This window comes from Lutjanus erythropterus, chromosome 9 (assembly GCF_056507025.1).
Source record: "Lutjanus erythropterus isolate fLutEry1 chromosome 9, fLutEry1.hap2, whole genome shotgun sequence".
In the NCBI taxonomy this organism is placed as follows: domain Eukaryota; kingdom Metazoa; phylum Chordata; class Actinopteri; order Lutjaniformes; family Lutjanidae; genus Lutjanus; species Lutjanus erythropterus.
In genome coordinates, this window is record NC_139325.1 from 42,911,901 (window position 1) to 42,925,000 (window position 13,100).

The 13,100-nt window shown below is 41.7% G+C and overlaps 1 protein-coding gene and 1 long non-coding RNA gene across 3 annotated transcripts in view; one reads left to right on the forward strand and one right to left on the reverse strand.

The window, feature by feature from the left end:
• The first annotated feature begins 5,432 nt into the window (after positions 1–5,432).
• On the forward strand, positions 5,433–10,353 carry LOC146322259 (uncharacterized). The gene is made up of 6 exons (XM_084725806.1): positions 5,433–5,497; positions 7,293–7,395; positions 8,162–8,285; positions 8,400–8,580; positions 8,715–8,786; positions 9,778–10,353. The coding sequence occupies exons 2-6, from the start codon at positions 7,307–7,309 to the stop codon at positions 10,023–10,025; spliced, it is 714 nt and encodes a 237-aa protein (XP_084581932.1). The 5' UTR covers positions 5,433–5,497; positions 7,293–7,306; the 3' UTR covers positions 10,026–10,353.
• A 223-nt stretch (positions 10,354–10,576) lies between these two features.
• Positions 10,577–13,100, reverse strand: part of LOC146322260 (uncharacterized) — a 10,775-nt gene continuing 8,251 nt past the window's right edge. For both annotated transcript variants that reach the window (XR_014771371.1, XR_014771369.1), the window contains exon 5: positions 10,577–11,230. This is a non-coding gene — a long non-coding RNA (uncharacterized LOC146322260). The remainder of the gene's footprint in view (positions 11,231–13,100) is intronic.

The window sequence follows — 13,100 nt, forward strand, 5'->3', positions numbered from 1 at the left end:
AGCAGGATTGATCAGGAGGACGTCCATCCGCTGTGGCAGCTGGTCTTCAACATCTTTGACACTCTGATTGCACAGAAAAAAACAGGATAAAGTTCACAGTTCTGCAGTGGGACTTTTTTTTATTGAATTTAATACTGCAAGTATTCAATAATGCACCAGAAATGCATCTGCCATTACTTTTATCCCTGTATATAATAACTACTACAGCTGCTTTTACTGTGTGAACTACTAAGCTTCATCTTTCCCAGCTGTGTGTGTGTGTGTGTGTGTGTGTGTGTGTGTGTGTGTGTGTGTGTGTGTGTGTGTGTGAGGTGTTTGTAGAGGAGAACGGATCAGTGTATGAATGTGTTCAAATCTCAGCACCTGGCAAAGCAAACAGAGAGTCAGTGATATCGACCAACAACTCTATCAAATCCAAATATGCAGCTGTGGTTGAGCTCAGCAAGCAAGATAACACTTTATTGTCCCTGGTCTTTATTCAGTAAATCTGAAATATGCCAAAGTAAGAGCACTGTTTGATTTAGTTTTAGTTTTCTCTGAAGAGTCTCAGGTGCATCAAATGAAGTATTCAAAGTATTTGTCACATAGTCATATTGTGCAGTTTTATGGTGTTAAATTACCACAATCTGAATCTATTCAGCCTTTTGCAAAGACACGCAAAAAAAATAAAGTCTTGTCATCTGGAGGCTGCATGTCTTGTTAAGTTTTCTTTTACACAGTGAAAATTTAGTGAAATCAACGAACCATTTCTCATGAATTTAACATAAATATGTAGGTTTCATTAAGCTCAAGTTTAAATCTCAACTTCAAATTTGTAGTTTTGATTTTTCAGACCAGAGTTGTTCTGACTTTCAGTCTTTTATCTTGAAAAGATGAGTTGAATCAACGCTCTGCTGTGAGTTCACTCAGCTTATCAAATTCAATTTTAAAGGAAAATTAAATAACCTTGATCTAATTATTTAACTCACATTTTTAAAGCGGAAGAACTTGTTTTTATCCAAACCACTTTACAAAAATTCACCTCCTTCACACAGAAACAATATATCATAACTTTAAACATGAAAAACATTTAAGGTGTTTCTTTATAAAGTTCACATTAAAAACACATGAAAACTCACCTTTCAAAGGTTCGGTGAGTCTGCTTCTTCTGTCAGCAGCCTCACTTCATTCTGCAGCAGCAGCAGGGTTACTTCCCATGAGACTGGTCTTTTTTACTTTTCAGAATAAAAGCCCCATTTCCACAAAAGGCAAGTGATCTGCGGTGCTGGACAAAAGCTGTCAGTCAAAATTGCTGTTGAAAAACTAATTGACACTCAAACTGCCCAAAATCTTTGATTAAACATCAATTTAAAAAGACAAATTTGGCATCTTTTGGCTTATTGCAGCTGCCCTAGAGTCATTTCTGTTCCCCAGAATCTGTCAAACCAACAACAAAAACCACGGGGTGACAAACAGGGACAGTAAGACATTTCAGTGTCCTCCACACGGTGCCATGTGGCTGATTTTTTTTTTTTTTTCTGGTAGAGAAACAGATGACAGCCCTGTAATTACCACTCGTGGTTATAGTTTCACTTTCATTTTAGCCAGAAACAGGATTTAGAAAAAGAGGAATATAATAATCTTGTAATTTTTAGTAGAGCTGGAAACGAAGAATGGTTTCATGATGAAGTACAGGTGAACACAGTCTGTATTTTCACATGAGAATAAAACAGATCATATCCAACATAGTTTACTATTTACTATCACATCTTAGGTTACGTTCACACTGCAGGCAAAAGTGTCTCAAATCTGATTTAGCAGCCCCATGACATCCTGAAATCTGGGGTGAAGCTTGTTTCTGTGAAGCTGTTCACATCCATCCCACCACTCCTGCCTCTGGTTCTGCATCCACACACACCCATACTGAGCAAACACAGTTAGGGGGTCCTCTCCGAGTGAAATTTGGGTTTAACAGACTTTTCCCTGACTTTTAAAGAATGAAAACAACAAAATAATAAGTACACTTACAACAGAATAACACAGAAATGTGTTTTTCTAAGGGTGTCTTAGTTAAGCTGCCCTCAGAAGAAATGTTCCCATTTTCTTTAAAACTCTTTGGGAATGTTTCTTTCAGTCTTCTCCATTTCTTCCTTGTCTCTCACTCACTGTAGAGAAACGGTTTATTCACTCTGATAGGCTGAGATAACAAAAAAGGGGAAAAAAGGAGAAATATAGGAGCACTGTGACACCAGGAGGCAGAAGCTTCACCTGCACGTCAACTTATAAATGAAACGGTAAACAGGGACTTTGCTGGCCTCCATGTTTACTTTTGTTCGACACATCTGAGCAATAAATCAGCGTTTAGCACGAAGGCCTGCAGTGTGAACGTAGCCTACAGGTTTGTAAATGACAGGACAATGTGTAAAAAGTTCTGTAATGTGTCCTCTACAGGTTTTGAGAGCCATGATTCTTAAAGGGACAGTTCATCCAAAAATGATAATTCAGTCATTATCTATTCTCCCTCACGCTGAATGAGAGTCAGAATTTTTTTTTTTTGTCCACAAAACACTGCTCGAGTTTCACAGGAAAACAGCATTGCACAATCTCCCAAACATAACAAAACACATAAAATGTCTCCATACTGCTTGTCTGGTGTAATCCAAGTCTCTGACGTGCCAAGTTGACTTGAAAGACGTTATTTACACCATGTTTTTGGCCTGAATCTTCGTTGTAGATCCTGAGCTTGGAGCCACATTCCTGTGTCCACACACACCGACTGAAGTGTGTGTGTGTGGTGTGATGGTGTGCACAAACAAGTGAACAGCATGTCAGGGTTTTAGGAGACTTGACAAACAGTATGGAGGCATTTTATGTTTTCCTGTGAACCTCCAGCAGCGTTTTGTGGACTGAAAAAACTCAACCCAACTTTCATTCTGCATGAGGGCGAGTAGATAATGACTGAATGTTCATTTTTGGGTGCTGCAGAGCTGCAGAGTTTTCCGCCTTCTCTCCAAAATAATGGGACTAAATGGCACTCAGCTTGAAGTGCTCAAAGGACTAAAAGAAAAAAATTGAAAAAGTCAAAACCAGTGTCTCATGACCCAGTTATAAATATAAACAGCAATACAGGCCAGGAGAAAAATCTGCATTTTTGATTTAGGTGTGAACTGTCCCTTTAAAAAGGAAACACAGAGAAAAGATGTGTGTCATTATTTGCATTCAGTCCTGTAAAACATTAAACATGAAACTGTTGACCTCACAGTTTTAATCTCAAACCAGTGTCACCATCAGCAGACCAGTAAACTGAGGCCAGATGCATCGTCCACTAGATGGAGCTCATTAACCACAGCGCAGAGTATCGAAGCGGAGCGCCGCCCCTGTACCTGCACTCCAGCTTCACACTACAGGGTTAGGGTTAGAGACTGTAAAAAGGGACAGTTCACCCCAAAATTATTATACAGAACAATGGCACTTTGCTCAAACTCAACAACGTCTCTTTACTTTACCAGTTACTCAAGAACACTGAAGAAACAACACTTTGATACAGTGTAAAGTAGTCAGTGTACAGCTTGTATACCAGTGTAAACTTACTGTCCCCTCAAAATAACTCAACACACAGCCATTAATGTCTGGCAACAACAGTGAGTACACCCCGAGGTGAAAATGTCCAAATGGGGCCCAAAGTGTCAACATTTTGTGTGGCCACCATGTTTTTGCAGCTCTGCTGAACCGTCTGGGACGTGGAGTTCAGCAGAGCTTCACAGGTCGGTTGGTTTCACTGAAGACGATTTACTGAGATACTGAACAAACTGACTTCTTTCTGCTGTTTACTGCTGAAGCCCTGAAAAGTGTGTTTCTGTTGAACTCTTTAGAGTCTCAGGGAACATTTATTTTGGTCTTCGGTGAAAATGACTTTCTCTCTTGTTAAATATATTTTTTTCAGTTGTCTCAACGATATACTGAACTGACTTGTGCTGCACTGTCTCCCTGATTCTTTGCTGTGATTATTTGTGTGCTGTTGGTCTGGTGGTTCATTGTCAGACCGTCAGATGAACTCTGGCTGCCAACATTTAAAAACAATGATGAAATATTTTGCTGACAATCAGTGCATCATAGTGATTTTGCAGAATGGTGAGCAGAGGTGGAAGAAATGAATGACAACGACCGTGATCTGAAAATCTTTTCATTCATTCAAATTTAGTTAGCCACGTCCATCTTTTTAGACATGTTTTCTTAAATGATTACAGTCTATTTTCTGTTCTTTCAGACACACACACACACACACACACACACGTAATTATTTTCAGAAATGTCTCAGAGCCCTGTGTTTCAGAGTACTAAAAACAGCCTACCTGTGACTGTTGCTGGAAAAGATTGTGGAGTGATGAGCTGAGCCGGGCCATGCTGGGCCTCCATGTTAGTGACGACAGCTGTTTGTAAAGTTTCCTTATACCTGAAAAAAAAGAGGCGTCCATGTGACTTTTGTCTGTCTGTTCCCACAGAACATGAGTGCAGGGTGGATGAGATGTGGATCTTTCTGTTACTCTGCCTGGTATTCTTTAGTTAGTTGAGTTAATTAACGCCAACTGTTGCAAAACCTCGTGCAGTTTAAGGGCTTAATTAATGTGAGTTTGGTGCAGCTCTGACTACATTTGTGAAGCGGCTCATTTCAGGAGGTCTGAACCATAGACATATATACTTACATGCTGCATTGAGCGGGTTGGCACGTTGCTGCGATACGTCGGCGTGTCCGCCTTATTGGATGTGGCAGATCTGCCCCGTAAACTAATGCAAGGAAATGGACCGAACTTCATAAAGTGCCTTTCTATGAAGTGATTTAAATTAATGCCCTTTATTCACCCATTCACACACACACTAATATATCTGGGAGACAAATAGGCATAAAAAACAACGTATTTAACTTCTAATGTGATGATTATAAATATTTGCTCCTTATATGTTTAGGACAGAGGTAAGCACCAAACCAACATATGGATTTTTTTTTTTTATGTTTTTGTGAGTTTTTACAGCTATCAATGTATGTAACACTGTTATTGTGATGATAAATATTGAAATATTAATATTAAACATCTGGGGGGGGGCACTGATGAACATATACATACATATATCTATACAGCTACAGTCTCTGTGTGTGTGTGTGTGTGTGTGTGTGTGTGTGTGTGTGTGTGTGTGTGTGTGTGTGTGTGTTTGTGTGTGTGTGTGTGTGTGTGTGTGTGTGTGTGTTTGTAAACTGAAAACCTTGGATAAGAATGGTCTTGCACAGCTTTTTCAGTGTGTTGCCACTCATGAATGAATAAGGCATATTCTCCATTGGCTCTTGCCACATCCAATATGGCGGCGACGTCGACGTATGATTCAGCGCTCAAAGCGGCGTCTACGTATTTGTGTCTATGGTCTGAAGAAGCTAACAGCTAGCTGATTAGCTTGAGCACTGTTGAACACTGCGCCAGTGACGTCACCCTTGCGTGCGGTAGTTAACAGGTGTGTAGGTCGTGAAGGTAAGTCCAACGCGCCTTTCTTCTTCTTCCTCAGTAATTTGACCTGAAAACTGACTGTTCCGTCTGAGTCACGGACACGGAGACCGAGTTTAAGCTAACAGCTAACGGCTGGAAACCTAAAGCGTGCCGCTGTTGGACGGAGACAGAATGGCGGCGAATCCCGCTCAGAATTTGGTGAAACAAAATATTTCGCAGATTATCAGCAAACTGCAAAAACGTACGGACCAAAGTTTAAATCCTGAGATTCTTTGTGCTCGTCTCTCTAATTCGGCTGTCATTTGAATCACGAAGCAGCTCTTTTTGTTAACAAAAATCAACTTTTAACGTTAATTGCTGCAGCCGGTGTAACGAACCGAAGGCGCCAAAAAGAACTTTATTATCGCTGCATATTAAAATAAGTTCTGCTGGTAGAATTTGTGTCTGAAGTCATAGAACTTTAGCAGATTTCTGCGTGTTTGTGGTCAGTGATGAGAGGGACCGACAATTTACTGAAGTTTTATTAGTAATGTTGACTGAAGGAAGGTCTGGTCTACAGCTGCAACAATTAATCAGTTATGAATCGAATATTAAATTGATCGTCACCTATTTTGATAATTGATTAATTCTTTGTTGGTTTGTTTTTCAGTTAAACAGTAAACTGCATATTTTTTAGTTGTGGACAAAACAAGACATTTGAGGAGGACATCTTGGACTTTGATCAACATTTTATGTTGATGACATTCAATGGGCCAAACAGTTAATCAATTAATGGAGGAAATGGTCAACAGATTAATCAATAATGAAAATAATCATTACAGGATAGACTTGAAAAATAGGTCAAATGTTGACAAACGGGTCCAAACATGTGGGACACGGACGGACGTATTTTCAGTATTGATCAAACTGTTGATCATTTTCTTTAGTAAACAATTAATTGTTTGGTCCATAACACAATGTACAAGATGAGCTGCTCTGAGGTGTGTGTGTGTGTGTGTGTGTGTGTGTGTGTGTGTGTGTGTGTGTGTGTGTGAGAGAGTGTGTGAGAGTGTGTGTGTGTGTGTGTGTGAGTCCCTCTTCAGTGGCTCATCATTGTTGTAGATCTACACTGTAAAAATAAAAAACTTGAGAAAACTCAAACTTTAAAGGCAACATGCTGCAATAAATGTTTAAGCCCAACTCAAATTCTTAAGTTTTGAAAAAAAAAAAAAAAGTGATCCAACTACAAATCTTTTGTTGAGATAATTGACTTTTCTTCTTTGAATAAACTTCTTTGAGATTTAGAAACCTGAAGAAGTTGTAGTTAAAAAATTGAGTAAATTCATTATGGTTAAAGTGAATTATGGTTAAAATGGTAATATTTTCAATTAAAACTATTTAATTTTCAGGCACCAAAATAGAGACGGATCAGGCTCAGCTCACTGTTACCAACTTTACAAATACATTTTTTTGAGTTTCTAAAACTCAGAGATTCAAGTTTATCTAAAGAACAGAAGTAAATTGTCTCACCTAAAGGTTATAGGTCAGCAGATCTTTGTAAGGTTTATTTCGAAACTCAGGAGTTTTAAATGTTGAGCTGCTGCAACAGTTTTTTACAGTGTAAATTAATTCTTGCTTTCTTTAACTGTAAAAATATGTAGCCTGTACACCAAAAAATATTTTGTCCACTTCAGGACAACTGTCATTTTCTGTCACACTAGTTTTTTGTGATGATGTTGTTGCTTTTTGACATTGAATGTGCTCTGTGTGTGTGTGTGTGTGTGTGTGTGTGTGTGTGTGTGTGTGTGTGTGTGTGTGTGTGTGTGTGTGTGTGTGTGTGTGTGTTCAGCAGAATGAATCAGAGTAACAGGAATCCAATGGATTCATCCAAACCAGCTCCATTATACCTGAGGAGCACCTCAGCAGTTTCTCTCAATGAACGGTGAGACACACATCATCATCATCATCATCATCATCATCATCATCATCTGAGCAAATCTGCATTAAAGGGACAGTTCATATTATTTACAGTGTGGTTGTTTGAGGTTTTTCTCTGGAGGGTCAGCAGCAACATGGATTTTAGACACCATTTTAAGTATACACTACATTTAGAATATTTTCTCCTCTTTGTCTTTCTGTCAGACAGACTTTTCTGACAGGAAACCACCGTTATATCAGACAAATATGACTCTCTACAAACCAACCAAACTCCATTCATAAAATCAGTCATTTTAGCTGACAGAACTCAGGAGTTGTTGGTCTGCTGCTTCATCTGTTAGTGTGTTTGTGTTGTTGTGACTGAACTGATTAATTAATGCTGTCACAGTCTTGTCAGTTGTGACCCTAAAAATGTCCCGTTAGTTTTAATAATTCCACATAAATAAATGTTTGTTTTGAAATGTCAGAGAAAAAATGTATCCTGTCACAATCCTGTCAATTGAAAACTTGGTCCAAACATGAAAACAGGTGGAACGTTTGGAACTATTTTTCAACTAGTGATCAATGTGGTAATAATTTTTCCACTGAGTGATTAGTTGTTTGTTTCATAAAATGTCAGAAAATGTTGATCAAGAGTCCAAGATGATGTCCTCAAATGTCTCATTTTGTCCACAAGTCAAAGATATTCGGTGTAGGGAAGAGAAGGAATATGGAGTTTTGATTTTGGGGTGAACTGTCCCTTTAACCTCTGTCTGGTGTCCACACTTCAGCTTCTCTCAGGTGCTGGTGGACCAGCTGACCCGGCCCAGGATGGTGATGTTTGACCCCGTCCTGCTGCAGCAGAGGCAGGCGTGTGTCCTGCTGGTGAAGAGCGAGACGTTACCTGACCTGCAGGTGAGTCACTTCAACATTAATGTTTGTCTTTTGGTTTTGTTCACCTGGTTGGGCAGGTTGTAAGTATGGTCCAGGCGTACCTGGTTAACCCTCTCACCTGTCCTCCTGGTCCAGACTCGGAACTCGTCGGTGAGGCTGCAACAGCGTCTGATGAAGACGAGGAGGAGGAAGAGCGTCTGGGCTCGACTCGGCTGGCAGCAGGTGACTCGGCGTCTCTCGGCGTCCAGACCCAAAGGCTTCTGGAGCTTCAGACGCAAGTACAAGTGGAGAACTGCGTTCAGCTCCGCCTTCAGGAGTGAGTGGACAGATTAAATCAATGGATCAATCAAGAGAGGAACTGAACGATCAATTATTGAACTGATGAAGCTTCTGTCTGCTCAATCAGTGTACCTGTAATTACACCTGTACCTGTGTGTGTTTCCTGTGCAGGACGTTACAACCTGCCCAGTCGACTGGTTCAGCGTGGCCTGGCGAGGAGAAACACCCAGAAACTGACCTCAGGTGAGTTTATCAACACACAGGATTAGTCAGGAGATTAATAAGACTTCATTCTGAGAACGACAGTCACCTGTCAGAGTCGGTCACCTGTCAGAGTCGGTCACCTGTCAGACTCAGTCACCTGTCGGAGTCAGTCACCTGTCAGACTCAGTCACCTGTCGGAGTCAGTCACCTGTCAGACTCAGTCACCTGTCAGACTCAGTCACCTGTAAGAGTCAGTCACCTGTCAGAGTCGGTCACCTGTCAGACTCAGTCACCTGTCGGAGTCAGTCACCTGTCAGACTCAGTCACCTGTCAGACTCAGTCACCTGTCAGACTCAGTCACCTGTAAGAGTCAGTCGCCTGTCGGAGTCAGTCACCTGTCAGAGTCAGTCACCTGTCAGAGTCGGTCACCTGTCAGAGTCGGTCACCTGTCAGACTCGGTCGCCTGTCGGAGTCAGTCGCCTGTCGGAGTCGGTCGCCTGTCGGAGTCGGTCGCCTGTCAGAGTCGGTCGCCTGTCAGAGTCGGTCGCCTGTCAGAGTCGGTCGCCTGTCGGAGTCAGTCGCCTGTCGGAGTCGGTCGCCTGTCAGAGTCGGTCACCTGTCAGAGTCAGTCACCTGTCAGAGTCAGTCACCTGTCGGAGTCTGTCGCCTGTCGGAGTCGGTCACCTGTCGGAGTCGGTCGCCTGTCAGAGTCGGTCACCTGTCAGAGTCGGTCACCTGTCGGAGTCAGTCACCTGTCGGAGTCAGTCACCTGTCGGAGTCTGTCACCTGTCAGAGTCTGTCACCTGTCAGAGTCTGTCACCTGTCAGAGTCAGTCGCCTGTCGGAGTCAGTCACCTGTCAGAGTCAGTCACCTGTCGGAGTCAGTCACCTGTCAGAGTCAGTCGCCTGTCAGAGTCAGTCGCCTGTCGGAGTCAGTCGCCTGTCAGAGTCAGTCGCCTGTCAGAGTCAGTCGCCTGTCAGAGTCTGTCACCTGTTACCTGTCACTCACCTTTTCTACGTTTCACCTGCAGTTCGAACACAGCTCAGACTGCGCCTGCAGAGAGGCGGGGCCACCAACCTCAGGGGGCGTGGTCTGAACAGAGATGACATACCAACCAAGAAGCAGCTGGACGCACAGCTGGACGAGTACATGTCCATGTCCAAGAGCAGACTGGACAAAGACCTGGACGACTACATGTCCATGTCCAAGAGCCGTCTGGATGCTGAGCTGGACGAGTACATGTCGATGGCTGGACAGACGGACCTTCAGTGGGACTGAGGGACGGTCCAGTGATGAGACAGGTGTGCGGTGAGTGACGGACACTCAGATCGATGAAGGTGCTTGGTTGTGATTGGCTGACGTGTGCTCTAAGGTAAAGAAGCTGTGACTTCAGTTGAAGCAGGACGTTGTTGTTGTTGTTGTTGTTTACAGGAGTTTGTTCATTTGTTCGGTTTGGTTTGTTTGTTTATTTTTTGATGGGGCTGTGTGTACTTCACTGACCTCTCTGTGTGTCGGAACTTGTTTTAATCCGTCTGTTTGTTTGTGAGGCTCTGCTTTTGTTCCCAGCATTTAAAAATATATTTTAATAAAAGATATTTCCTGCTGAGTCACTGTTTACTTCAGGTGTTCTGACAGTGGGGTTTCGTACGACTCGGCAATACAGCTTAGAATTAATATCTTGATATTTTAGGATCTATAAAATGACGTTGTGTAAAATGTAAATAAGAACAGAATGCAGAACGTTCTCAACCTGTATTCAGTTTGGACGAAAAAAACTAATCAATAAGTGGAAAAATTATTGCCAGATTGATCACCAGTTGAAAAATAGGTTTGAACATGTTCAGATCTGTTTTTTATTTTTCAGTTGAAAAGGTTGTGACAGGATTAATTTTTCACCATTTTCTGACATTTTAAAACAACTATTTATTGATTAATTAACTATGAAAATAATCATTAGTTGCAGCCCTAATCAAGGCCACTTGTTACATTGTGACAGAGATGATGATAGTTGCTAAGCAACCAGGATGCATCTCCAGCTGTGCAGAAAGTAACAGCAGTAAGTTGTGTGGGGTCAGTTTGACCGTCTGTAAAAATGAAACATTTTCTTTGTCTTTTGTGTCATTTATTTAAAAAACAAAACATTTAAAATGAAAATCCAGACAAAAAGTCAGGAACAACATCTCAGGTGATTATTGATCAGAGTCCAGCAGGTGGCAGCAGAGAGGCAGAGATCAATAAGTTGTGATCAGACGTGAACCGTCAGCAGACTGTCGGCGTGAAATCGTTTATTACAAACTCAGAACATCAAACTCATCACAGTAATACGAGGCAGCTCTGTGATGAGGTATTGATCAGAAATTGATTGGCTGGTTTCAATCGGCTTGTCGATGGAGTTCATGTTGAAGGGTGAGATGATCCGTGATCAGTTATTGATCAGCTGATGGTTGGCTCCTCCTCCTCTCCAGCTGATGTGAGGTCAGAGCCTGCAGGTGGACGAGACACTGATGAGATCAATATGAGGATTTACTTTATTGATTATCTTATGTGTCAGTTTATTTTCATGTGATTATTGATTTGATCAGAGCATCAGCTGTGATATTTGTAGTTTCTTCCTCTGAGCTGCAGCTTCACTCTGTGTATTTCAGTGTGTGTGTGTGTTTAATGACAGGACAGCTGATGGCGTGACAGGAAATGGGGAGAGAGACACGCAGCAAAGGGTCATGGGAGTCGAAGCCACAGCTGCTGCAGAGGACTGACATGAGACTCACACTGAACTGTCCAAGTCCCCCATATTTTCATATTTTAAAAAGACGTTAAAGTAGTTTGTGATCACCTGAGGAGTCATTTTGTATTTATATATTTATCAATATTCATAAATCACATGTATTAAACTGTAATGATTTCATATATTCACAGCAGCATTGTTCTATAAGATAATAACCATCAGTGATCTGATTCTAATTTTAGACTCATCTAGAAGTAAACAGTTAAATGTGTTTTATAACACAGAGAACCATCATCAGAAAAGACTGGAAACGAGTATAAAAATAGAGTTGAACTAAATAATTATTTGTATTTTAAGAAATCCTTCCTGACAGTAAACTGAATATCTTTGAGTTTTGGACATAAGACATTTGAGGACGTCAATGTGGGCTTTAGAAAACGATGCTCAACATTTTTCACCATTTTACAAACCAAACCTGTGATGAAAATAATTGTTAGTTGCAGCCACAGACGAGGGATGTACGTGATTAAACGTCGCCACCCTCGCTAGTCGGCACCAGAAATACTAGTCAGTTTATCTATTTATCAATATTTAATTCATGTATAATGTCAGTTAATGGTTGTCTCTAAGGTGTTATGCAGCCGCCGGCCACTAGTCGGTGCTGCAGCTGCATCAGACAGCAGCTCCTCTCGTCCTGATGTCCCACCAGTCCTGCATGTTTTCAGTCAGCAGAGTGGGACAGATGACGGCTCGTCAAACCAGCGCAGTGTTTGATATAGAAAATGGAAATAAAGTTGAATGTAGGCTGTGACAGAATAATCTGATCCAGAACCAGTGGACTGCAGTGATGTGTGACCACATTAATCACAGACATTAACCTACAGACAGAGCAGCTGCTGCTGCTAGCTCTGCTAATATTAGCCACCCTGTGTAGCTGGCTGGCAGGTAACGTCATCTCCAGGTGGACGACGTTTAACCTCAGACACTGTGATGTTCTGTAGGTTAATGTAGTGTTCAGATGACACGATGTATTTAAAATACGATTCAGCGACTGCAGACTGAGATTAACTACTTCAAATGGATCTTAATACACTGTTTTTTTGGAGTTTAACATTATGAAGTATTGAGATGGGTTAAATTTTAACTGCTTTGAGTTTTTTCTTACTGACAGACGAGTCGACTAGTATAAATTAAATGTTGTGTTTAATCGACAGGGACAGACTGGATGAGTCTCTTCTCTTTCTCAGAGTTGGGCAGCAAAGTTCTCAGAGTGAAAACGACTAACGTGTTTCTCAAGTTAGTGGTATTTTCAGGGTGTTTGATTTTTGTGTGTCAGACAGATCTGAACTGTGCTCAGAGGTCTGTTTAAATACTAGCTGTGTTTTTTATCACTTGCTCTTGATTTTCACCTCCTTCTGCCATATTGTCCTTGCTACAGCGCTGGTTGCTATGGTGCTGGTTGCTACAGCGCTGGTTGCTATGGTGCTGGTTGCTATGGCGCTGGTTGCTGTGGCGCTGGTTGCTGTGGTGCTGGTTGCTATGGCGCTGGTTGCTATGGCGCTGTTTGCTACAGCGCTGGTTGCTACGGCGCTGGTTGCTGTGGTGCTGGTTGCTACGGCGCTGGTTGC